At 40.1% G+C, this 25,477-nt stretch overlaps 1 protein-coding gene across 1 annotated transcript in view; it reads left to right on the top strand.

Annotated features, from left to right (window-relative positions):
* HOMER1 (homer scaffold protein 1) overlaps positions 1-25,477 on the top strand; it is a 170,141-nt gene that overhangs the window by 84,186 nt on the left and 60,478 nt on the right. The window contains exons 4-5 of the mRNA XM_075066994.1: positions 3,786-3,878; positions 11,146-11,285. Coding sequence (XP_074923095.1) covers positions 3,786-3,878; positions 11,146-11,285 — 233 coding nt within the window. The remainder of the gene's footprint in view (positions 1-3,785; positions 3,879-11,145; positions 11,286-25,477) is intronic.

Consider the following 25,477-nt stretch of genomic DNA (forward strand, 5'->3'; position numbering starts at 1 on the left):
GTCATGGCTTGTTCCCTGCTGTGGACGGTGTCGAGCATAAACTGTCCTTTCGAGGGCTTGTAGTATTTAGTCCCACGTTCCTATTGATTCAATCTGTGATGGAGGGATGATGGAACAACACGCTAGCAGTGAGGGCGATGTGCATTGACTGCCTTGCGAGGGGTCTTTCCAAGCGCCCTGCAGTGAGGTCTCAACCAGCGAACTTGCTATCACTACACATATCCACCCACGCTGGCGGGCTGCCTAAATCTAGGGCTTCCGCACGCACTCCTCAGAGTTCACGTTCTCTTCGAGGGAAAATTATGCTGCACTTCTTACGGAGCTTTCGTGCGGCAGATCAGCTCCCAGATTGCCATCCGGCAGTACTATGCCGCCGCAATTTCATGGCTTCGTATCTGCATTCTCCGGAATCCAATTCACATCCAGAGATCTGTTTGGGCCAGGGCCTGTTGGCCCTTTCGCGACAATGACCCTCGACTGCAAGCCCTCAAGACAATAGTCATTCATGCCCAGGTCCCCAGCGTAGACCATTCAGGCCTCAAGCACCAGGCCTTTACCCTAGCCCCAGCAGCAACTTTGCCAGGCGCGAAACGGAATGGCAGGCGCAAGAATGGTAAGCAGCGGCCAAGCAAGTCCCCAAGCCTTCTCTCGGGCCGAAGCCCTCGTTTGAAGGCGCCCGAGGCGCTGTACCGTCCCTCCCCGGATCCTCTCCTCTTCTCCAGCTGTCTTTCGTTCTCCGCCCTGCGTTTCGTACCAGCTTATCAACCGCTGTCCTCCGCGCGTTGTGCTTCGGATACCGCCTACAGTTTTGCCTACCCGCCCTCCACCCCCTCGTTTTGTTCTCCCCTTCAGGACCCCTCTGAGCGATCACTCCTCCAGGAGGTCATCGTCCTCGACAAGGGAGTAGGAGGACTTCAGAGACGAAAGGCAGGGTTTTACTCCATTCTTTTATAACCAAGGCAGGACGTCCTCAGACCCATCTGACCTACGCAGTCACAAATACTGTCAAGTGTGAAGTTCCGTATAGTGTCTTTGGAGCATATTCCTCCTGATCCCGGAGATGGTACCTGCCCTCAACTGACAGACGTTATTTCATATACCATCTTCCCGCCCATCGAGTTCCTTCACTTCTCGCGAGCGCACGCAATTAACATTTACGTCCTCCATTCGACTGCCTCGCGGCCCGCGATGTTACCAACTGCATGGCCGTAGGTTGTCGCTTCTTCTCGCATGTCTGTGCATGTGTTCCTACTCGACGACCTGGTAATCTCGGGACCCTCAGGAGCGAGTCTCGCAGTACATGTCGCTGCCTTCACGGCTACGGCTAAGCTCAACGACACGAGTCACGTCTAGACCCCTACTCAGGGATAGAGTTTATCGGAGCGTTCGAGATCTACCAATGGCAAGGGCCGGTTCTTCCTGTCCGTTCCCACTTGACAGCCATCATCCAAGCTGCAAGCAGACCTCTACCTCCCATAACGTACTTAACCGACCACTCTGGCCACATGGTGGCCTGCACATTCGTCTGGCGCAAGTCGCCCCATACGCCCCTCCCAGTCCTGCTACTCACGCGCTCGTCCGCACGCGCCGTTAGATACAGTAGTCACGATTCCTTCAGGACGTCCTCCACTCCTCCATCTCAGGCGGGCTGATCGTCGTCGTGTGTGCAGGGCTTCCGTTCACGCCCGCCCTCGCTGTCCCTGAAACGGACGAGCCTCGGATTTGCGATGGGGACGCTCCTAGGTGCCTCATTTTCCAGGGCCGCTGGTTCCCTCCCAACTCCCCTCCATCACGGAAGAATGAGGCGTCGCCTGGATTGTCAAGCAGTTCCTCAGCCAGCATCCAAGTCGCTGGTTTTCAGGTTTTACCAAAACGCAGACGGTTTCTATCAGTAACACGAGGCTGGTACGAGGTTGCACTTCTTTGTCACGGAGACTGCTGTGGGCTTTTGCATAGCCACACTTGTTACCTAGTTGCTTCTCTTCTTCCCGGCAGTTGGATAACGGCTGGCGATCCCGCTCAGCGGTCCTTTTGCTCCCACGAGTGGTCCCTTCGCGCCGGACATAGCCGTGCGGTCTTCCGGGCATGGCCCCATGATGGACGCTCTTCAATCCCGCAAGGACCGAACAGGTGACCCTGTTATTTCTGCTCCTTCCTCCCAAAGCTCCCGCGACGCGTCGCCCCTCTGTCATGATTCCTGTGGCGACGCCCTCTTTCTATGCGTTCCCTCCCGTTCCGTCATCAAAGTCTCTGAAGTGCGCAGGGACGCCCAGGTCTGTTACTAATCGTCTGCGTCGCCCGCTGACCAGCATTGGTTCTCTCTCCCCTTGACTGTCGGTCGATCCTGTTCCCCTGCCTCCTTCCAGGACTGATACAGCTAGACCACGCGCAGGCTGTCTGTCCCGAACCTGCCGTCTTCTGCACCTCTCAGCCTAGGCTCCTGCGTGGTGACTTGGTCCAAGTTGCATTGCTCTTCACCAGCTGCGAGGATTCTCTGAAGTAGGACCGGCTACGAGCGACAAGCGGTACCCAGCTAAGAAATTCCACGTGTGGCGCCCGCCGGCGCAAACGCTCCGCCCGATGATTCATCCCAATCTTACTCGATCTTACTCTTGGTCGCTCATAGCAGCAGGCCTGGCGTTTCTGTCCTCGGGTTACTTACGGCCTATCTCCACTCTCCCGGGCGATCCCTCTGATTTAACTACCCATGGTGCAGATGATTACTTAAATGCGTGGGGTCTTACCCAGTCCGCCGCCACGCCCCTTCGGATCTCACCTCGTTCTGTCCGATGTTATGTCCCCCCGGTGCCGCTGCACGTGTTCCTCTCTACTTATCTGAACGCATTTCTGGCTGCCATACAGTTACTGTAGGCGCTTGTGTCGAGCTGCGCGGCAGCCTCTCTCGTCGGTAGAGCCCCGTATACGGTGTCCATCGCCGACAAGTACATAGCCGCACCTCGCCTTTCTACCAAGTTGTCTCGCTTTCATGTAACCACGTATTTTTTCGAAACTCATTGTCGTCGCGGGCAGCGAGTTGCACTCCTTGACGTGCGTAGGGGCCTGCTCGCCTTTCATATGGAAGGACAAGCCGTTCCCCGGCAATCCCCCAGTTTTTGCGCCTACTGACGGGTTAAGCTATTATGAGGTTGCCTGCTCTCGCAGGGATCTCTCGTGAGCGTGAGTCCTGCAACGCTGTTGCTAATTGGACCGGTCTCCGATCGAAGGCTTGTGACGCGCAGTTTAGGCCCACGCATCATCGACGGCGTTCTTGCGCGCTACCGTCCAGGATCTGCCCGGCAGCGACCTGGTCGCTCGTGCACACCTCGCTTCCCTTATCCTTGGTCCACGTCAGTGATGCCCTTCGGCTCTGCCGTGTAAATGCTGCGACTTCCTCGAGCATGCCTAGGTAAGGCTTGGATACCTCTGGAATGGATTGAGCAATCATCGAAGAAAGAAACCGGTTATTCTTTTAATGTTGTTCTTTGAAGTGTGTTGTATATCCATCCCACCGCCTCTTCCCCAGCTGTTGAGGCGGCAACGAGGACTGAGGGTGGGCGGGCCGGCAGGGGTATATATTACCCGCTATAGCGGCGCCACTCTAGGGGGCGACTTGCCGGCCCGCTGGAGTTGCTAGGGTAAAAGTCTTCCGACGAACGTGCACGCGCGGCGCGTACACCTACTGGAATGGATATGAGCAACACATCTCGAAGAACAACAGTTACAAAGGTGAATAACCGTGTTTTTTGTATTTGTACTATAATCTTTTTAAACATGTGTACCTTTAGTTTGCAGAAAAATTTCAGGAATTCAAAGAAGCTGCACGATTAGCAAAGGAGAAATCCCAAGAAAAGATGGAGCTAACAAGTACACCTTCACAGGTGGGTTTTATGGTTTGATCTGAGATCAGATCTTTATAGCTTAATAGATTTTGTTTATGTATTTAATTTATTTGGCAGGCAGTGACCATTGTATAATGCAAGTGGTCACACTAGACTACTAACACAGGCCATAGGACTTAATTCATGCTTCAAGTCCAATAGCTGCACTTGAACTATAGCATTTTAAACCAGTGTAGCCTTTCTCCACTGTGGCTTTTTGGACATCTAGTAAAACATGCTTAAACAATTCCCAATTATCGTTAGTATTTTTTTGTTTAAATATTTTTGTCTTCTAACTGACTTGACTCTCAATTATTTTCTGCTATGTGAAATTGGCCCTTTTAAATCAGCAAGCACATGTTACTGGCTTGGAGTTGATTGAACTTGTACAAACAGAATTAAGTCATGATTAGACCTAAGCAACCACTCATTTTGAGTTCTGAGATCAGTTCCTTTGTCTCTGTCAAGACGAAGTCCTGTATAGAATTTCCCTGTGGTGGGTGCAGCACTTTTTGAGTTAAGAAATTGATATCTAATTTTTTTAGAAATTCAAAAGATGTTTTAGTATTGGCAGTGAGAGACCTCCAGCATATGTCACTTGGTTTGAAGTCTCCTGTGGCCAATGCAACTTTTTGTCCCTACACATTATAGATACCTGAATAAGGAGCCAGTCATTCTGTTCTCTAGTGTGATTTGGTGATCTGTAGCAGATACCAGCTATTTACCCTATCTTGTGTCTTATCTGTTAGAACACTAATCCATAAGCATTAAAGGTCATTTGCTTCAGAGTTGTCAGTGACCTGGAAACAAGTACAGTAGAACCACAGAGTTATGAACTGACCAGTCAACCACACACTTCATTTGGAACCACAAGTACACAATCAGGCAGCATCAGAGAGGAGGAAAAAAGCAAATACAGTACAGTACTGTGTTAAACATAAACTACAAAAAAGGAAAGCAGCATTTTTCTTCTGCATAGTAAAGTTTTAGAGCTATAGTAAGTCAATGTTCAGTTGTAAAACTTTTGAAAGAACAACCATAATGCTTTGTTCAGAGTTATGAACAACCTCCATTCCCAGGCTGTTCTGAGGTTCTACTGTAATGCTATTTTTGACAGAGTGCCACTCCCCCTCCCCTTTTGCCCCCACAGTCCTCTTTAAGAAGGTCATAACCATTGATGTTCATGTTCCAATAATAGGAATCTTCCCACCAGGTTTCAGTAACGTACTGAGTGTTGCTTAGTGTTTTTAAAATGACTTTTTTCTCCAGTTTTACTGTTCTTTTTTTAAAGTGCTTTATAGTCTGCTGCCATGTCAGTGTTCAAAGAGGACATTTAGGGTCTGATTCTCAGTTACTGTAGCAACGAAGGCATTATTGTCTTAGAATCATATGACTGGAATGGACCTCAGAAGGACATCTAGTCCAGTCCCCTGCACTCAAGGCAGGACTAAGTATTATCCATACCATCCCTGAAAGGTGGTTGTCTAATCTGCTGTTAAAACCCCTTCAATGATGGAGATTCCACAGCCTCCCTAGGCAATTTATTCCAGTGTTAAACTTCCTAACTGTCACGGTGGTTATTCCTAATGTTCAATCTAAACTGCCCGTGCTGCAATTTAAGCCCATTGCTTCTTGTCCTATCCTCCAAGGTTGAGAACAATTTTTCTCCCTCCTCCTTATAGCAACCTTTTATATATTTGAAAACTGTTATCCTGTCCCCTCTGTCTTCTCTTCTTCAGACTAAACAAACCCAATTTTCTCAGTCTCCCCTCATAGGTCATGTTTTCTAGGCCATTCAATAAAAAAAAAATTGAATGTCTTCTCTGGACATTCTCTAATTTGTTCACATCTTTCCTGAGAGATATGGTGCCCAGAACTGGACACAGTACTCCAGTTGAGGCCTGATCAGTGTGGAGTAGAGCAGAAGAACTACTTTTTGTGTCTTGCTTACAACACTCCTGCTAATACATCCCAGAACGATGTTTGCTTTTTTAGTAATATGTTACACTGACTCATATTTAGCTTGTGGTCCACTCTGACCTCCAGATCCTTTTTGTGCAGTACTCTTTTTCCTGTGCATTCATTTACCATTTTGTATGTGTGCAACTGATTGTTCCTTCCTAAGTGGAGTACTTTGCATTTGTCCTTATTGAATTTCATGCTATTTACTTCAGACTATTTCTCCAATTTATCCAGATCACTTTGAATTCTAATCCTGTTCTCCAAAGCACTTGCAGCCCCTCTCAGTTTGGTATCCTCTGCAAACTATATAAGTGTACTCTCTGTGCCATTATCTAAATAATTGAAGATATTAAACAGAACCAGACCCAGAATTGATCCATGCGGGACCCCATTTGATATGCCTTTCCTGCTTGACTGTAAACCACTGATAACTACTCTCGGGGAATGGTTTTCCAACCTGTTATGCACCCACCTTATAATAGCTCCTTCTAGGTTGTTGTTCCCTTGTTTGTTTATGAGATGGTCGTGCAAGACAGTATCAAAAGCCTTACTAAAGTCAAGATATACTACATCTGCCGCTTCCTCCCCATCCACAAAGCTTGTTACTTTGTCAAAGAAAGCTATTAAGTTGGTGTGACATAATTTGTTCTTGACAAATCCATGCTGATTGTTACTTATCACCTTATCTTCTAGGTGTTTGCAAATTGATTGCTTAAGTATTTGTTCCATTATCTTTCTGGGTACAGAAGTTAAGCTGACTGGTCTGTAATTCCCTGGGTTGTCCTTATTTTCCTCTTTATACATTGGCACCCTATTTGATGTTTTCCAGTCCTCTGGAATCTCTCCCATCTTCCATGACTTTTCAAAGATAATCACTAATGTCTCAGCTATCTCCTCAGTCAGCTCCTTGAGTATTCAAGAATGTATTTCATCAGGCCCTGGTGACTTGAAGACATCTAACTTTTTTCTAATTTTTAACTTGTTCTTTCCCTATTTTTAGTCTCTGATCCCACCTCATTTTCACTCGCATTTACTGTGTTAGAGGTCCGATCGGTACTAAACTTTTTTGTGAAAATTGAAACAAACAAGTTATTTAGCACTTCTTCCATTTCCAGAAGTCCTCAAATCTTGATTTTTAAAGACTTCAAGTTACATACAATCCACCATTTACTCTTGTGCAAACCAGCAAGTGACCCAGGCCTCGTGCTGCAGAGGAAGTTTAAAACTCTCCAAGATCTTTTGTCAATCTGACCTGGGGGAAAATTCCTTCCCAACCCCAAGTGGGCATGCTCCACTACCCAGACAGCTGAGAGAGAATTACTGCTTTTATGTTCAGTAGAATTTGTTTTTACTGATCACATATATTGATGGTACTTTCTAAAAGTTAGTCCCATATGTGACAATTTGATTTAACTTTCATACTGATTAAGATGGTGAGAATTTGTTTGAAAGGATCAGATTAGAAACAGTCTTTGATGTTTTCAAAGGCAGGAAAGAATTTCTCACTTTTGGAATACAAGTTGGCTGCAGGTAAAGAATGTAATATCTAGTGGAAGCTCTAATTATATGAGAGCACTAATTATAATTTGATTGACCTACTTTATCAGAAAAATGGCTACTCGAAACTGATCTAGCCTTTCAAGATACAGATTTCATCTCTGAGATCTGTATGGATTTGGATGGAATAATTTAAATGAAGTATACTGATTTGTCAGCAGATGTCCATTGTACTTAAAATAGATTAACTAACTTGCTTTACCCCCAAAATGGTGCTAAATGTAATTTATGGATTTCTTTAAGTTAAACTGAACTAAAAATTTTCATGTTTAGGATAAGTTCTGACCTCAGATACTTGTGCCTTTTTTTTAATGTCAGCAGAAGTTACTTTATGTATCTCAGGACAAAATTTGGGCTGTCTATTTTACATATAATAACATAATATATACCTGTATGTATTTCTCCCAAACCTTCTGGCAGCAGTGTTCTTAAACTAGTTTTTTCCCACTTGAGACTGTTCTGCCTTTTAATATTCATGGATCTAGACTGTTTTTCAGTGGTACCTGATGACAGAACAAGGAGTAATGGTCTCAAGTTGCAGTGGGGGAGGTTTAGGTTGAATATTAGGAAAAACTTTTTTACTCAGAGTGGTGAAGCACTGGAATGGGTTACCTAGGGAGGTGGTGGAATCTCCTTCCTTAGAGGTTTTTAAGGTCAGGCTTGACAAAGCCCTGGCTGGGATGATTTAGTTGGGAATTGGTCCTGCTTTGAGCAGGGGGTTGGACTAGATGACCTCCTGAGGTCCCTTCCAACCCTGATATTCTATGATTCTCTGTAGTTTAAAACTAAATTCTGAGTTTCACTATAGTGCAAACAAAGAAAGTAGTTTTGGGCACAGAAATGGTAACAAAATTGAAAGAGAGAAGCATGTACTCCCTATAATTTGAGTTAATAGACTCTTCATTCTGGACTGAAATGGGAGGGAGGGAAGGTAATACTTGTGTATTGTGTGATTTTTATTTTTTTTATTTTTTAAAAAAACCAAAACATTTAACATAATACAATAATAAGTCAAGTATTACAGAAAACTTTGTTAAAAGGTAAGTTTGTATCATGCCGCTTTTGCAGCTCTTTAAGATATAAACACTGCATATATGAATCAAAAGAAAAATGTTAAGTTATTAAGCATTTGTCAACCATGTTTCAACGCTCTTGTAAAGGTCAAGTTTAAAGTAACAAGTTTTGACTTGAATATTTTTGGTTATACAATATCTGTCCTCTGAGGAGGGAAAGGAAACCTCCACTTTCAGTCCAGTTAGAGAAAACTACTGTTATTTGTCATCTGAAATTGGAACTTTGTGGTCTGCTTCTGTCTCGATAACCTCGTCAACTTTTCCTGCAGATTTAGTGATTTGGAGTAACTGGGTCAGATTCAGAAGTGGCAGCTCAAAAGGGGCTAATACTTGTGAATTTATAGCTTTGTTTTTAGGGAATAAAACTAAATAGGGAAGAATGTGCACAATGAGGGCCTCGTCCTTTACAGTTGTGAGCACCTTTGACAAGGTTCTATGGCCTTCAGTTCCCATTGAGGTCAGTGTAATCAAGGGGATGGGGAGGATAGACATTACTCTTACAAGTGCAGCCTTTTCATAGCTCCAGCCCTTAGGGTTACATAACAATAGCTTTGTCACCCACCTTCCCCCCCACACCCTTAATTCAGAGGTATAGGAAGTGCAAGTGTGATAGATTTTTGTTACCAATCTGCCTGAAGGCATCAGTTGATCAGGCTGCTGCCTCAGGATCTTCTCAGGGAGGAGATGATGAAGGACACCAAAGGGTCTAGGTTTTAAAGCTTATTAATAAAATACAGCAGAGAGTGCTGGGAATGCTCCCACGTCACTCAGGGGGAAAAAGAAAACATTAGAGTCCTAAGCCCTAACCCACCTTCATACTCTCATTCGCACTACCCACGACTGGCCAGGCCTGGTGTCATGCAAGAAGAAGAGGAGGAGGGGTGGATGGAGGTTTTTGCACTGGGCCCAGGTTGTCCAGGGAATCCGTTGTAATCTCCAAATTGCTCCAGCTCTTGGGAGGGTTTTTAAGTCTTGGGTTCCTTTGTGGGTGTTGTCGTCCAGGGCCCTCTCTGCCTGGTGCTCTTTGTACTAGTTCCAGTCGGCTTGCTGTGGCCTTCTCGGCTGCCCAAAACACACCGGCTCTGAAGAACTTGTTTTCCCTTCTGTTGGCCATCACCGTTGCTGCCTCATTTGCTCTGTTTTTGCTGCTATCTTTGCAGCTCTGCTCCACTTAGTTCTCCTCTTCTCATGACTGGGCAGCTGTAGATTTCTTGTCTGTAGATTTTTCGTCTAGCCCATGACCTTGAGCCGGAGGCAGCGTCTCATTATCACATGGAGCTAGCTAAAGTGCCGAGTTAACCTGTTCTCTGCTTTCTCACCCCCCCCCCCAGCCCCGTTGGTTACTCCTGCAAAATAATCTTCCATTCCCCACTTTCTCACCTTTGACCCTCCCCAAAATGCTTTGTGATGCTTTCAACAGCGTTAGCCACGTACAGTGCTGATCTACCTTCCCCAGGGACTCCGAGGGAGGGGGCCATTGGCATGTGACACTAGAGACACAGGATGTGTTTAGTCATGGGAAAACATGGTGCTTCCTGTAACCTATTCATGTCAGGTAAATGATACACAGTGAGTGAAAAAAGTCTAATTCCTAGATTTAGGATTCAAGGTGAGCGATGTTTCATTTAAAATTAAAATTACAGTGAAATATGTCTAATGACCAGGATTTAATAAATATTGGTTGCTTGATAAAGACAGCAAAACACAAATGTACCTGTGTTGTGGTGATGGAGATTGTACCAGTGCCATACAGCAGTGGACATCCCCCCACACACTGCTTATGCCTCTTCCTCACTCCCCGGCAAGCCACTCACATGCCTCTTCTCCTCCAGTCCCCCTGCCTGCTGCTCGCACCTCTTTATGTTTTCCCCACACACACGCCCCAGCTGGCCACTTACCATTTGTGCACACTTCTTCACCCTCAGCAAGGCTCCCATGTAAGCAGAGTGGGTACAGGAAGAGGCAGAGCCTTGGGGGAAGAGGACGAGTGGAACCAGGTCTTGGTGGGCAGGCTGCTTGGAGAGGCTTAACCTCCCCTGGCCTCTTATGCTTGCTGCCAATGGGCTGAGTCAGTACATAAACTAGATGCCCTGGCCAGCATTAGCTAGGTCCAGGCCACCCTGCTGAACAAGGTTTGCAGATAGATTCTTGTACAGATTTTACTATAATTAGTGTGCAGCTGAAGCTGTGATTGTACCAACAGTGATGCTTCCACTTTCAACTTTCATTTTTTATTAAAGTAAAATGAGAAATAGCTTTAATACTTCAAGGTGATTGCACTGTGGTAAAATACAAAGTGGAAGGTAAGAGTTGTAGTCAATGGTTGTGAAGAATTTTCAATGACAAAGTCTGTACTAATGTGTAAGTAGAAGATAAAGGAAGGGAAAGAGGTCCAGGAACCCTATAAGCAGGAGACTGCATACTTGTTGATATATTGTACATATTGATGTGTACAATCTTTTCATACAAGTAATAAGTTTCTAAATCATATCACATGAAAACTTGAGTGTGTTTGGTTTTTTTTTCAAATTTGTATACTGATGATTTTGGGTGCCTCAGCTTGATGTCATTTTAAAATTAGTAACCATGCACTTAAAAATGTTAATTTTGTCATTGTTTATATGCACATTGTGGCATAAGCTTAGTGTATAATTGTAATTTTTTTTTTACTAAAGGAATCCGCAGGAGGGGACATTCAATCTCCTTTAACACCAGAAAGCATTAATGGAACAGATGATGAAAGAACTCCAGAAGTGACACAGAACTCGGAACCAAGGGCTGAACCAACCCAGAATGCATTGCCATTTACACATAGGTACAGATTCAGTTCACACATATTAATTAAGTAATACATGTTTACTTCATTGTTAAAAGGATCTTTTTTTCTTCAGATGGCTCCAAAATGGCAGTGTCATGAATTAAAGAATCTAATATTCTTTTTTAAAAAGCAAAGTACAGGACTCAGCTTCATGTTTGTAATACAGTCTGTTTTCACAGAAAAATTGTATAGGAAAATCTACTGAGGAGGTTTTTTGGAATTTGTCTTACAATGTGAATATTTTAGTACAAGCACTTTATTCCTGAACACAAGGTGTCCCTTTAACAGGAAGCAATACTTACATGCCTGAGACCTCAGCAGAATTAACTGCTTCAAAGAACTTGTTCCAATTAACTTTACTTTTTTTGTTCCCTTTCAAATTATTTTAAAAGACTGGTAACATTAGACAGCCTTATGGTGATAAGTTGTTGAAAGATGAATGTGTCTATGTAATCCTGAAGTGCTTACATTTAAAACAGCCTTCTAATTAAACATCTCTGACCATTTAAAATATTTCTCAATATTTTTTTCAAAATACAGAAGAAAGTTACATTTGCACTTCAGGATGAATTATAATTCATTGAACTGAGCATGTTTTGCTCCACTGCCCCTTAGGAAAATTGAAACAATGTTTTTATTTAAAGTTGAAAGTTCTAAGCTAAAATGGATCTAGCTTGCAATTATCAAAAATGGGACATGCTTTCTCTACAAGCAGAATAAGTAGAGCAAGGAAAAGTTAGGTAAATATATAACAAGTCGAGCAAAGTTTTGAAATATTAAATTTCTCTTAAATTATGAGTTTGATTCAGTTTTAGAAGAGGTTTAAAAACCTTTAATTGCTCAGATAGTGCTTGAGAGACTGGGCGATAACAGAATCTTCTGAAATTTTTATGTGGGGAATTCAGGATGAGCAGAGACATGGACTTTAAATTGTTCAAGAATTCAGTGTTCCTTATGAAGAATGTGTTAACATCACCCGGAAAAGCTCACAAATGTCCAAACTCTAAAATACTCAAAATTTTGCACTTGAAAATTGTTTGACAAGTGACCTGTGTGTGGTGTCATTTTTATATTTGAACTATCACCAGTGTAGTCACAGTATGTCTGTAGAGGAAATTCTTTTTTTGAGAGAGAGGGAGAGACACAAATTATGTTTTTGAGGGAGGAATATTCGAAATACAGTAGACGCTTGTTTGCAGCAACAGCTTGTTAAAAGCAACCACTGCTGATGACAATTCACAGTAGAAAAAGTGGTCCCAGGGGAAACATTGCTCAACACTCCCCATAGCAACAGCCACTTAGGAGCAACACAGCAAAAGGATAGTGATACGTTGCTGCTAGGTTTGTCGATTAATCGCAGTAACTCACACGATTAACTCAAAAAAATCAGTCACGATTAATTGCAGTTTTAATTGCACTATTAAACAATAGAATACTAGTTGAAATTTGTTAAATAATTTGGATGTTTTTCTACATTTTCAAATATATTGATTTCAGTTATAACACAGAATACAAAGTGTACAGTACTCACTTTATATTTTATTACAAATATTTGCACTGTAAAAATAGACAGAAATAAATCTAAGCAAAGCGCAAACTAATAGAAGATTATTTGTTACGATTGTGTTTGAATACAAGGAGTAAACTAACCTACAAGTCCACTCATCCTGTCAGCCAATTGTTCAAGAAACAAAGTTGTTGCAAGAGATAAGCGGCCTGGCTTTTACAGTCAAGTAAGACGAGAAACAAGGTCACATGGCACTTGTTAGTGAAATCAAGGTAATACTCCAGATAAAACGTTCAGTCTCAAGCTGACTGCCATTCAGAAGGAACACTCCCTCCGCCGGAGACCTTCAAAAAATAAGGCCATAAAAATTTGTGATGAAACCAGGAGAAGAAGTCGCTGCCGTATCCCATCCGCCTTTAACAACAGTAATTGCCAACTCCGATGATAGACGCATTTTAAAAACAAACATTCACTGCAAGATTTACAAAACAAAGAAGGTATCAAGAATTTGGTAACAAAGCAAGCAACTGACCCAAGATTAAGAAGCTGAAAGCCTCTTCCAAAAACGAAGACAACGTGGAGCAGTGAAAGTCAAAGCAACACTGAATCAGAAACAACAAACCTGAAACCACCAAAAAAGAGAATCCACCCTCGCGGTGCATCTGACCAGATGAGAAAAGGTTGGGGCACGGCTGGACATAGACAAACTACACAGGACGCAAGGTACTGGAAGTGGGTAAGCAGAAGGACAAGAAACTGAGCACAGCTGCCATGAAAATCTGCAACACCAACTACAACAGTGCCATGGAACGCCTGTCTCATCACTGACAGTAAACAAGAAGCGGGCAGCATGAAGATCATGCGACAAAGAAAAGAAATTGAATGACGACGATGACATTGTAAGTTCAACGTTCATGAGAGAGCACTACAGACGTTAAAGAATGAAAATACATTTATTTACAGTACAAAATAAAATAGCAAGCTGACATAGTATCGTCAATGAAAATCAATAATGAATGGAAAACATCCAAATCTTTATAAATATACTATAATTAACACATAAATCATGAATATTTAATCATATAATGGTAAATTTTAAATTGCTGACAGCATCTACTGTATTGTGCGTTACTGAATCCTAAAACAGTTCTGGTAATGTATTAAACTGTACATTTTTTTTTTTTTTTTTCTAAACAAAAACAATTATGATCATTGCAGGAACTGCTCCTTATGGAATTTAATAGTCATTTCTGTTACACCAGTATAGTAAATGGACCTCCATCTTCAGTGAGTGTGCATGGAAAAAATTACCTTGGACGTTTTAAAAATGAACCATATGTACCATTATTTTTCTGAAACTCAATGTTACAACAAATTTTCTGAATTTCTTTTTTCTGTCTACTTCATGTATGTATTTTGAGTTTTCTGTTTGTTCTATTATACTATGTTTAACTTTAATAGCTAGGATTTGTCTTCCAGTATTGACTCTGTATTTCGAGTGTCACTTATTCATGAAGTTGATTTTCACAAAGCTAGTGTTTCTTTTGCTAATGGCTACTTACAAGTTAGCCAATGAGCCATTCATGTTTCGTTTTTTTTCAGAAGAAAATCCAAAGGAGGTAACCTTGTGAAAGTTAAGTTATTCTGGGTTAAGTAGTTTATACTGTAGTTCAATACAGATGACAGAAAACTATTTTTCTAATTTTACTAAAAAGCTCAATTGCAGATATTTGTATAGTGATATTTAACATTGAGAGAAATATTATTCTTCAAGGAGTTTTACTTGTAGAAAATGTTTCATATGAAAGTTATTTTTATTGAGGATTTTGAGAACTCAGTCTTTGCTATACTGGAATTCAGTATTTTTTCTGATAGATATAAAGTTGCCTTTTTTCAGGAATAGCTCGATTAAGTAAAATCATTATATTTTTTTTCCCCAGCCTATGACCGAGCTAAATTTTGAAAATCAATTGCTTTGATTATTCTGTAATGGTTTGGTGTTAGATTTAATGAAGTCTCCATGGGCCAAATTCTGTAGTGCATGTACAAAACAGATGTAAAATGTGCTTACGTAGGCATGTAGTCATGGTCAGAAGTGCAAATATGAGATGGGATTCTACAATGTTGAATGGACAAGTTAGACAGATGCAGTTTTTGGTGCATTCATTGGTAGAGTACGTTGTATTGATTTGACAGTTCAGTTTTGCTATAGAGTTCAACTTGCAGATGCCCTTAGGAAAACTGTTTGTTTGTGTAAAATACACACTAAACACTGTAGATTATCTGGGGTTTTCACAGAAACTGAACTATAGACAGGAATTACACTCCTGTAGTGCCTGCTATATCTTGACAGCATTTCTCAATACTTGGCAGATTTGATCTACCTTGATATATTCTGATGCTTCCCCACCCAACCCGCATCACTCCAGATGCACAGATAACCAGTGATGTTTATGGACCATAGCACTGCTGTAAAGAACAAAGTGAATGTCCCCTTTCATTGTCAAAGTAGTGCATTTCTGAAATTATTGCTACTATGCAATTGTCAGGTGTCTCCCTGGTGAATGTGTAGTGACAAAGCTGATAACTTGGCAGCGTTTTTGGTTGTGAAAACTAATGAAGAGCATGTAAAGGCTCTTATGTGTAGTTCTGGATTTTTAAAATGTTTAGCGTTTATTATTTTATTACTGATAGTGTCCACAATTTTGCTAGGTACTTTCTAAACAGAAAAGCAGCCATGATCTTTTCTCCATGGAGTTCACAAATAGAGAGTAGGGAGAAAGGATACAACAAATTAATAGCAAGGTAAAAGTAATGGTGGGCCATATTTTGGTAAAATAAGGTTAGCTTAACAAATTTATTTCTCCAACAAATAGGGGGTGTGTGTGTGTGTGTGTGTGTGTTACTCCCAGACATACAGAATAAGTCAGCTAGTTTTCCCACTGATGGTACAGTAGGAGTGGGTCTTCAGGAGAGATGTGAATGCAGGGAGTGTGGTTGCCTTGAGTTCAGAAAATGCAGCTCATGGAAAAGGCATGGGAGCAATGTGGAAGAAGCTGACAAATTGGCAGAGTTAATTTAATGGACAGAGCTGAGGAGGCAGGAGGGCCATGCAGATGAGACAAGGACAGGTACATAAGGAAAGGGAATGAAAGACTTTACAAGTAGTTACAAGAAGCTTGAACTTGATCCAGTAGCAGGAGAGAGAGTAGAAGGATTCAAAGAGGTGATGTAAGAATAACAGTCAAAGAAGGGGATTTTAGTGGCAGTGTTGTGTGGACTGGACGGGGAGGATGTGAGTGTTCATGAGAACAGATGATCAGAGGTGTAGGGGGTGGTACTTTAGTTTGCACCTTCCTGTTAGTCACTTCTAATCTGCTAGCACATCTACAGAACAGGTTTGATTTATAGTTTCCTCATGATGTACCCTCTCTTTGGCCAGCCATACTCCCTTTGACAGACATACACTCTCCTCTCTTTCCCTGTTAGAGTAGTTGTTTTATTTTGCACATTTACACAATATGTCAGCATCATAAGTTTAAACTGTTACGGTCAGACAGAAGTGTAAGTAGCATTTTGCACCCAAATATTAACTTATGGCACTATGTAAATCACCACACCACAGAGTTTTGGCTATTTTGCGAACTTTAACTTTTAATTATTTTAGTTAAATAATTAAAATATTGAGACAAATTCTGCTTGGCAGTAAATTGCTGTAACCCCAGTCACATTCCGTGAATGTAACGGAGCAGAATTTAGTTCAGTCATTTCAATTCAACCTTAGTTGAACTAGTGTTAATACGCTTTGTAGCAGTTTTATTAAGTGGTCAGTATATCTTAAGGAGATCAGATTTTTTTCAGCATATGCTAGTTTGCACAAATATTCAATGTGACCCTTACAAAGAGAGAGAAACGCATACAATTAAATCTCTGGCTATTATCTTTGTTCAAAGTGACTACTGTAGTTAGCACACTGACTGATCCAGTAATACTGTTTTGCAGTTCAATCTCTCCCTTCTGCAATAGTTAAAATTATAGTATAGCGTTAATCTTGCTCTGGTAACTGAAACCTGGGATAAAAAATAAAATGATTTGTAGCCTATGATGCTACAAGTAATTGTTGTCGTCATATACTTTTAAAGGTGCACTTTTCACCAGTCTTTTTTTTCTTCTCAGCCCTGTCTAGGCAATGTATATCCTGTATATGCAAACTAGTTTTTAGGAAGATACTAATGAACCAGAGGTCATGTGTAAAGTAAAATGAGACCTAGTAACATGCACAAATTATCTTCTCCCTTAACTTGAAAGGGGCAAGAAAGGACTAAGATTTTTAATACTATCAGATGTCTTTTTTGGGGGGGAGAGGGGGATAATTCTTTTCCACATCCTCAGTCTGAGTTTTATTTTTAAATGTTAACTGTAAAATGGCATCCAGAGAGAAGAAAGACAATTAAGAAGGAGCACTTTCTTTGTTCAGCCTTTGAAAGCAGGTCTAAAATTATAAGTTTAATAAATAGATCAATGAATGCCTATCTTATTACTTTGAGTTTGCCTAGTATCTGTTTGATACTTTATAAAATATTTGTTTTTCTAGCAAAGTATATTTCATTTCTCAATACCTTGTAAAACTGTGTGATAAACTTGAGCTTTCAGAGGCTTTACTAAATAGGTGAGGACTTTGTTTTTGACAAATCTTGAAAGATTTTTTTCAGCAACCATGACTTGAAGTGTTACCTCACATTTCATGTTATACAAAATCTTATATATATATTTCAGTACAATAAATTTGTAGTATGCCAATTAAATTTAATGAACCGTTACATATATGGTGTTATATTTTGAAAAAAGTGAGTGTGCTACATAATGTTTTGACAATAAACAGATTTATTAATAGATATATATATTGCTTGTTCATTTAAAATAATTCCTATTTTTGTATTCAAATAAGTTTTTAATAAGAAAATTTGATTCATTGTCTTAGTGAGAAATAGGCTTTGATTTCAAATGTTGGTTATATCTTAGATCTTTTTTTGTCTAGACTGACTACCATTTGATGATGTTGCATGTAAATCCAGTGCTGTAACAACAAAAAAAACCTTGCTGCTAGTCCATGTTTTTCTGTGGGTTTTCATTAAAGGTTGTGTGCAGAAATCTTATTAGTAGATCAATTTGCTTCTTTATTTTATGTTACAATTGCACTTTTGCTAAAAGACTGAATATTTGTGGGTTTACTTCTGCATTATAGTAAAACTATATTTCATGGATTATGTTGAATTCTTACTAAGTTTGTCTGAGTTACAAAAGAGAAGTTGAGATTTGAAATAACTGCATTCCCTGATTTAAGGCATATGGAGGTAATTTGTACTGGAATCCAAATGTATATTTTCCCTTTATTTATTGTCATTTTTAGCTTCTTTTGCATGGTCTTAAAAAAAGCTTTGAGTGAAAATGATTAAATTTGACCTTTTATAAAACAATATTGTTGATATATCGTCTCTAAATAGTAACCCAAAGAGAACTAGGTTCTTTTAAAAGTTTTGCCTTTTTATAAAATTAAACAGTCTATAAGTGACCGGTAACTTTTTCATTAAAGATAAGTTCTGTGTGTATTGGAAGAACTCTAATGGATTCAATTGTTTTATTGTGAAGAGAAAAGAATTCCTTGAGGTGTGCTCAAAGCAGTGACTACTTCACCTATTAAATGATGTAATACATTCTCCCTGCCAGTGCTGGCATGCAGCCACTAGTGGGTGGGGGAGGGGGAAGTGGAGGGAGGGGCCAGCTGCATGTGGCTTTCACTTCAACCAGCTTGTCCTTCACTACTGTGGAAAACCTGTCTGTGTGCTGTACTCCTATCCTTTGTGCTCAAGAAGTTGCAGACCGGTATGCTGGTTGCCCACTGAACAAGTGCAGAGAGAGAGGGGAAGAGCTTCCTGCTTCCCCCTTCTCCCTGGCACTCCTCATGGGCTTCCAGAATTTAGTCTAAGGAGTTTCCTGTCAGGAAAAAAAAAAATTTAAAAATTCATAGTGTTTGTCAGTGTTATGTTCTTAGTTTGAAAGAAAAATGATAGCCAGCCTTAACTGAATTAATTTAACTCGAATCTTTGAATTTCTTCTAAAGACTTCCTAATTGTGACAATCCCAGTAAGTAATAAGGAATTTCTAGATTATATAGTCAGGCCTATGAAGATGTTCAAACCAGAAAATATTGTATTGAATATTTAATACAGATCTTTTTGATACTTACCTTTAGTTACACTAGCAATCTCCAAAAGAGGGGGGAGGAGGCTTAATCATACCGTTGTAAGTGTAGACATAAAGCATACATCGCTAGGTGCCTTGAAAAATCATGTGCAAAACTGAAATTTGCATTGGTTGGAGCTAATTTTTAGCAAATGTAGGAACTGATGATAACTATAACTAAAAGCCATAAACAATTAGATTATTTGTCACTAGCTGTTTGACTTATATATTAAACAGTCTATCAAGCACATTCTTAGAAGATAAAGACAATCATTATGTAGTTTACATAAAAGAATGTTCATACAATCTATATTGTCATGCTATTTTCCCCTCCAGCTTATCACATCCATAAGAATTCTATATAAAAATTAAAAGTTGGAGATGGCTTGCTTAACTGCTGAACTTATTTCTAATATCAGGAACAGCCAGTCTTCAACCATTCAAAAGCTAGATCTCTCAAACCCTGTATTTTTTTAAAAAAAAATTATTTGATGATAAATACTATTTATGGCTTCATAAACCTGCATTGTGTCCTTTGGTACTTAAAAATGAGAAATCAAATTTCAAGTTCCTTGTTTGGCTAAGAGAGTTGCTTTTAAGCATAGCCATTAGGATTGCCCCACCATGTCTCAAAAATATGAATATTTGATGTTCATTATTCTTATTCAAATGCTACTTTCACATATAGTGATGAGTTTCTTGTCCTTTTGAGGCACTGGTGAAAGAGCTCTATCCCATTCAAATTTTGCTGAGATTATAGGTTAGTGATAAGATTCCTGCTGTTTAATTACTATTTATCATAGTTTTTTCTAGTAAATGTCATTGAGAGTAGTATGTCTTTATTTTAGTTGTAACATTATATAATTGTTTTGTGTTTGTCCTTGTGTGATTCCTCTTGTGTTCTTCTATGAGACAGGTTGGTCTGAAATGCTGTGCGAATATGTACACAGTTTACAATATCATGAGTTTTAAGACTGTGACCCTAATCTTCCTTCCAATGAAGAAATCTTTAGGGGATGAGTTGTAGGAAAAGCCTTCTATGAAATATAGTTATGTCACCGTGTCATGTTCTTACACACACTTCCATCTTTCAGCTTTTTTGTCATTGTTTGAACACTAGGGCACTACAAAGAGCAGATTTAAACTGCATGATAGATCTTCTTTATTGTAGGACTAGGGATTCCAAGCTGCCTGTTTCATTCAGCAAATATCTATCTTGTATTTGTGATACTTTCCACTTAGCTAAATTGAAGATTCCAACTTTTGTCACAAAGATCTTTCCTGTCCAACATGTCTCTAAACATCTTAAAACATTTAAATCTTGTCTCAGAAAATAGACACCAAATTAATGTTGTTAATCCTAGCAAAGTGTATTCCCGAATGATCGAGCAGACTGTCATGAAGCATTTGTAACCAAAAATACACAGTTCTTTTGTGGAAATGACATTTCTTGAGTCAGCAGTGGGACGAGGCATGAAGAATTTACTTCTGTGTATTTTCTGTAACAACGAATGTCATCTTACTTGGATCTGAAACCACAAGTGTGTATGTGGTCAAAGGTAACTCCTAAAAGGCCTATTGAAAGCTTTTCTTCCACCAAAAGGATGAAACTAATAAAACAATTTGCAGCTATTAGGAAAAATTATGATAAAGATGTTAATCCAGATAGCCACAACAAAACTTAAAATAGTCATGACTCTTATCTGAGAAACATTCCTTTTATGAAAAATAAGGATTCTGCTATCTCAGGTCACACAACACCTGTTTAATCATATCTATAACCAAACCTAACTCATCAAATTGTAGTAAACATGCTTGCATCCTAATTAGCTAGAGAAGTTCATATGTGAAAGTATTTCATAACCAGAATATTCTGCCTCTTCAGAGTCCTAGCTGAATGTAATAATACTTATAAAAATGTTTTAAATTGTCTTCAGAAATGAAGTACCTAACATCTGTACTCATCAGAAAGATGCCCAGGAACTGGTGACTTTTGTCAGCCTGCGAGGGGTCATGTTCACCCTTCATTTGGTGGGGAAACACTTAAAGGTTTGAAATTTGACTGTAGCAAAATTATTGCAATCTGTAAGAATATTGAACACTTGTTCACATGATACCTGCTTTCCTCTGCCTCTCCAAGTAAGAGCTGTCCAAAATATACCTGAGCAGCCTGTTACAAATTTAATGTGCTAGGAGAAAAGAAACACACTGATGAAATGAAGGAACAGTGTACCCATTAAGTTAAGACTTATTTGCTTACCATCCGATACCTCTAAGGGCAAAAGTTTTCATCAAATACAAAAGAGAGAAGATTTATATAATTGCCTCTGCTGCCAGACTAATCTTCCCTTATATAATTCCAGCTCAATTAACTAATTACCTAACTAGATTCTATATCGTGGTCTGGTTCCTATGGAGCAGAGGAAAGGCTTGAACTTAGATTTCAGGTGTCAGTATTCCTCATGGCTACTAGAAAGGAATCCAGCACAAGGGCATATAAATTTAAAGAGGAAAAAGCTTAAGATACAGCTTGTAGGCTTAAGAGCCTTTTACTTCTACAAAATAACTGCTTCACTATCTTTTATCTATCCAGCATAATCTCAAGGTTAATTTGGTGTTGGTTTTGACTTTTTATGAATACATAAGATAAATTCATCTCCTAATTTCCGGTTGTCTGATTTAGCCAAGGTCTGAGGCCTCTAAAACCTCCATCTAATGTTCTTTAATAATAATACCTAGTTGTTATATAGTGCTTTTTCATCAGAACATCTCAAAGTGCTTCACAAAAGAGATTAGTATCATCAGCAGTAAAGGACAGTGCAACAGTACCTAACAAACTCTTCAGCTCCCAGGAGTCCATAGGCTCCAAACCAGCTTTTAAATAATTGAAAACTGATTTAAAGTGGTGTGCATTTAGTGTGCATCAAGTCTTGCAAAGACAAGACCGTCAGATTTCACACTTTAATATCTGTTACTGCACGTCCATAATAAACATTTTTGGGAAAAAAAACAGCTTTATTCTTATTATGGTCCACACTAGATTGATATAGTACTAAATGCAGACTTGCACATTCATCACAGCTGGGCTAATGGATTAGTGCTGCACCTTTTTAATATTTTTTAAAATTCATATTTGACTGAAAAATCCTCTGATTGCTAGAGTACTGATCAGGCCTCCAGGGGCCCGGTTCAAGCCTCATTGGGTTTATAGAAAACTGAGGCTGTCATGCAGAATACAGTTGGGGTGGGGGAAAGGAGAGTGAGATGGGGGGTTGGTGTATGCACATTTCTTAAAATAAGTGGTTTTCTCCTCCCCCTGTGGGCTCTTTATTTTCCCTTATTTTATGTTTTTATCCCTTTGCCCTCAAGCACAGGCACTGCAGTTTGTCCATTCTTCTATTCCTCTCAAGTTACTACAGTACATAATTCTACTTTGCTGTTAATGTTTGCTATGTTTGGCTAGAATCCTGCTGTTTTAAAGGAACAACATAAAGTATTTCAGAGATCAGGGTCCAAATTCAAATATGAGTGTACGTATGTCTCAGGAAGTCTAGGTTGGTGTAACTCGAAAGGAATGTATCTGGGAAAGCAACTACAAGTAGAGAGTAGTTTTATTTTAATTAGAATTCTTCCTTCCCTAAGATTGACAGGGAAGCTACCTGAACATAGACCACTTTTTAATTTTGTGCTTTGGTGTATTAGTAAGGTTCTACTTTCTAGGCACACAACAATTTTACACTGAAACTTTTTAACTCCTCTTTCCATGTGTATTCTGGGGAAACCATTTCAACCCTTTAAACTTTGTGTCTGGGAACACAAGTAGTTCCTTTGATGTGCAGTATCCTAGCAGTGAAACATTCATCCTGGCCTGGAAGTCGGAACAATACACTTCTTTAGACAATGAATTAATTGTACTGGAAATTGCTATATTTGAAAACGTTCCATTTAAAATTTCCAGTAAGCTGCTGGTGCAGAGGGAGATACAGCAGCTCTACAAATCTTTGTTTCCCAAGTATGGTTTAATGAGGTTAAGTCTCATTACAGTAAATAACATGGCCTTATATTCCAATGTTGGATATACCCCTCCTTGCTCCTTCAATATTACCCACAGTATTTTGAGCTTGGACCTGGATCATCTGATCAAAATTGAGTGTTAGAATCTTGTATCTTCCTCCATATTCTTTGCATCCTGTTTTGGTTTTGTTTTGTTTTTGTTCTTATTTTTTTACCTTTTTTCAAAAGGCGAGTGCAGGGCTTTGTTCTTCATATACGCTTCTTTCATGCCAATCTAGCACATATCATGAGTACAGGTAAACTTCAGTGCATGCCATTTTTAACAGTATTTGCCAGCAGATGCCATAGTTATTTCTTAATGTAAAGAAAGGGGGGTTGTGATATTTCATATGGTAACTAATGGCAAATAATGACTTTTAAAATGCCAACCACTGTACGGATTACTCTTTTAGGCAACTAACACTGACTTTATTTGAGATAGCAGATAGAGAAACAAAATCTGATATCTTTTACTGTTCAGAAGTCCTCTATTTAAACCTTACAATCCCAAAGATTATCATGATTTAGTTATGTACTATATATCTCAGGGTCTCCTACAAACACGGTCAAAATTTCTGAGCAGATATCTCCAACAATACTGCCAGTTTTGAATTTTTGTCTTTTTTTTTTTATTTCACTTTGCATTCCTGGAGTGGTTGGTGACTATCTGTCATGCTGTTGCATGTTTCCAAACCTTAAAGGGTGGCTGACCAAGTGGAACTGTTTTTTTGAATCTATAGCAGCTTTTCCTGACTTCTGAAAGCTGAGCCACTTCAGAGAAATGAAACCAAATATGCTCCTACTCCTCACTTCCAATGTAAACTGTTAAAGGCTTAACCATCTTCATTTAGACATTTTCCCATCCCCTTCAGCTAATTCTTTGTACACTAATGTACCCCAGGAGGAGGGACACACCCCACACTTTGATAGAGTAGGCCAGAGATCGGCATTGATCACCACCACCTGTTGCAATAATTAGGGTTGAAAAGTTTTTATTTTTTTTTTACCACAATTGGTGTTTATAAGGGCCCTTTTATGTATGGAATTTATAATTACCCACTACATCTCTCACTGAAGCTTATACCACAGTGAACTTCAGATCTTAATAGCTATTGATGAGACTCTCAAGTCTCATGATGAATTATCAGTCAGGGATTCACCCAAACTGTGTTTAGGAAATTCATAAAGAAGTGTTTTGGTCAGTCATAAAACACTGTTGTTTTCATAAGCTCTGTGACCCCCACCCTCCGTGGCCTACCAAATTATTTGTAAACAACTGTATTTGAGTCAGAACAAGTTTCTTAGTTGGAAGTTTCCTCTTTGGCTATGGCTGTAGAATCCCCCACATATGACTTCTAAACTATCAATGTTAAATTAAGAATTGTTTTTCTTTTAAATTAAATAGGGTAAGCTGGATTCTGAACTGTGCAGAGGGTTTGTCAGCAGTTAATTGCAGCTCCCAATATCCACCCCCCCCCACCCCTGTATAAATTAGATCTGTTGAGGAACTCTATATTATACCTCTGGTGTAAAGTCTTTCAGTGACTATAAGCCAGTGGGAGATCAGAAATGGTATAGCTGAATGCTCTTCTGCCCTGGAACATCTTATCTACCTCTGCACCTGGAGTGTGGGGGAGACCAGCACAGGAGCAGGCTTTTTTGCCTCTGCCAACTTCGTAGCAGTAGAGTTCCCTTGTGCAACTTTGTGCTGCCTGCATAGGCGCCGACTCCATGGGTGTTCCGGGGGCTGGAGCATCCCGCGTATCAGCTCCTTCCCCTTACCCCCAGCGCGTCCCGCCCACTGGCAGCCCCACTGATCAGTGCCTCCCAGGGGCCAGAAAAAGCAGGGTGGGGTGGGAAGAGGTGAGGTGGGGGCAGGGCCTTGGGGGAGAGGGTGGCGGGGGCGAGCACCCCTCGGCTATTGACAAAGTTGGTATTCTGGTTGCCTCAATGGTGTAAAGCAGCTGTACTGGGCTGGAGAATCCAACTCCAAGTCTCTACATGTGTGTTGGCGGTATCGTACCTAAGTCATTCTGCCAAACTACTCATCTCTGATAGATCTTACATTTAAAAACTAGACTTAAAGAGAGACTTTCATTTTATGATGGTGCTGATGCCTGCCTTTCAGAGTCCTCCAAATTTTTGGAGTAGGGGGGAAGCACAATGCTTTTAAAAATAACATTAAATTATTGGAACTATTGAAATAATTTTTGAGTTGTTTTGGTAGTTTGAGTCAAATAAACACTAAACTTCATCAAGATATTACTTTGCTTTTAAAATGCATCTGAAATACTGGATATAATATCTGGCATCTCTGTAGCACTTTTTAATACCAAGAGGTCACTTCGCATCAGAGTAAAGGAAGAGAAAGTATACCCTAGTGTGT

Source organism: Chelonoidis abingdonii, chromosome 6 (genome assembly GCF_003597395.2).
Source record: "Chelonoidis abingdonii isolate Lonesome George chromosome 6, CheloAbing_2.0, whole genome shotgun sequence".
Taxonomy (NCBI): domain Eukaryota; kingdom Metazoa; phylum Chordata; order Testudines; family Testudinidae; genus Chelonoidis; species Chelonoidis abingdonii.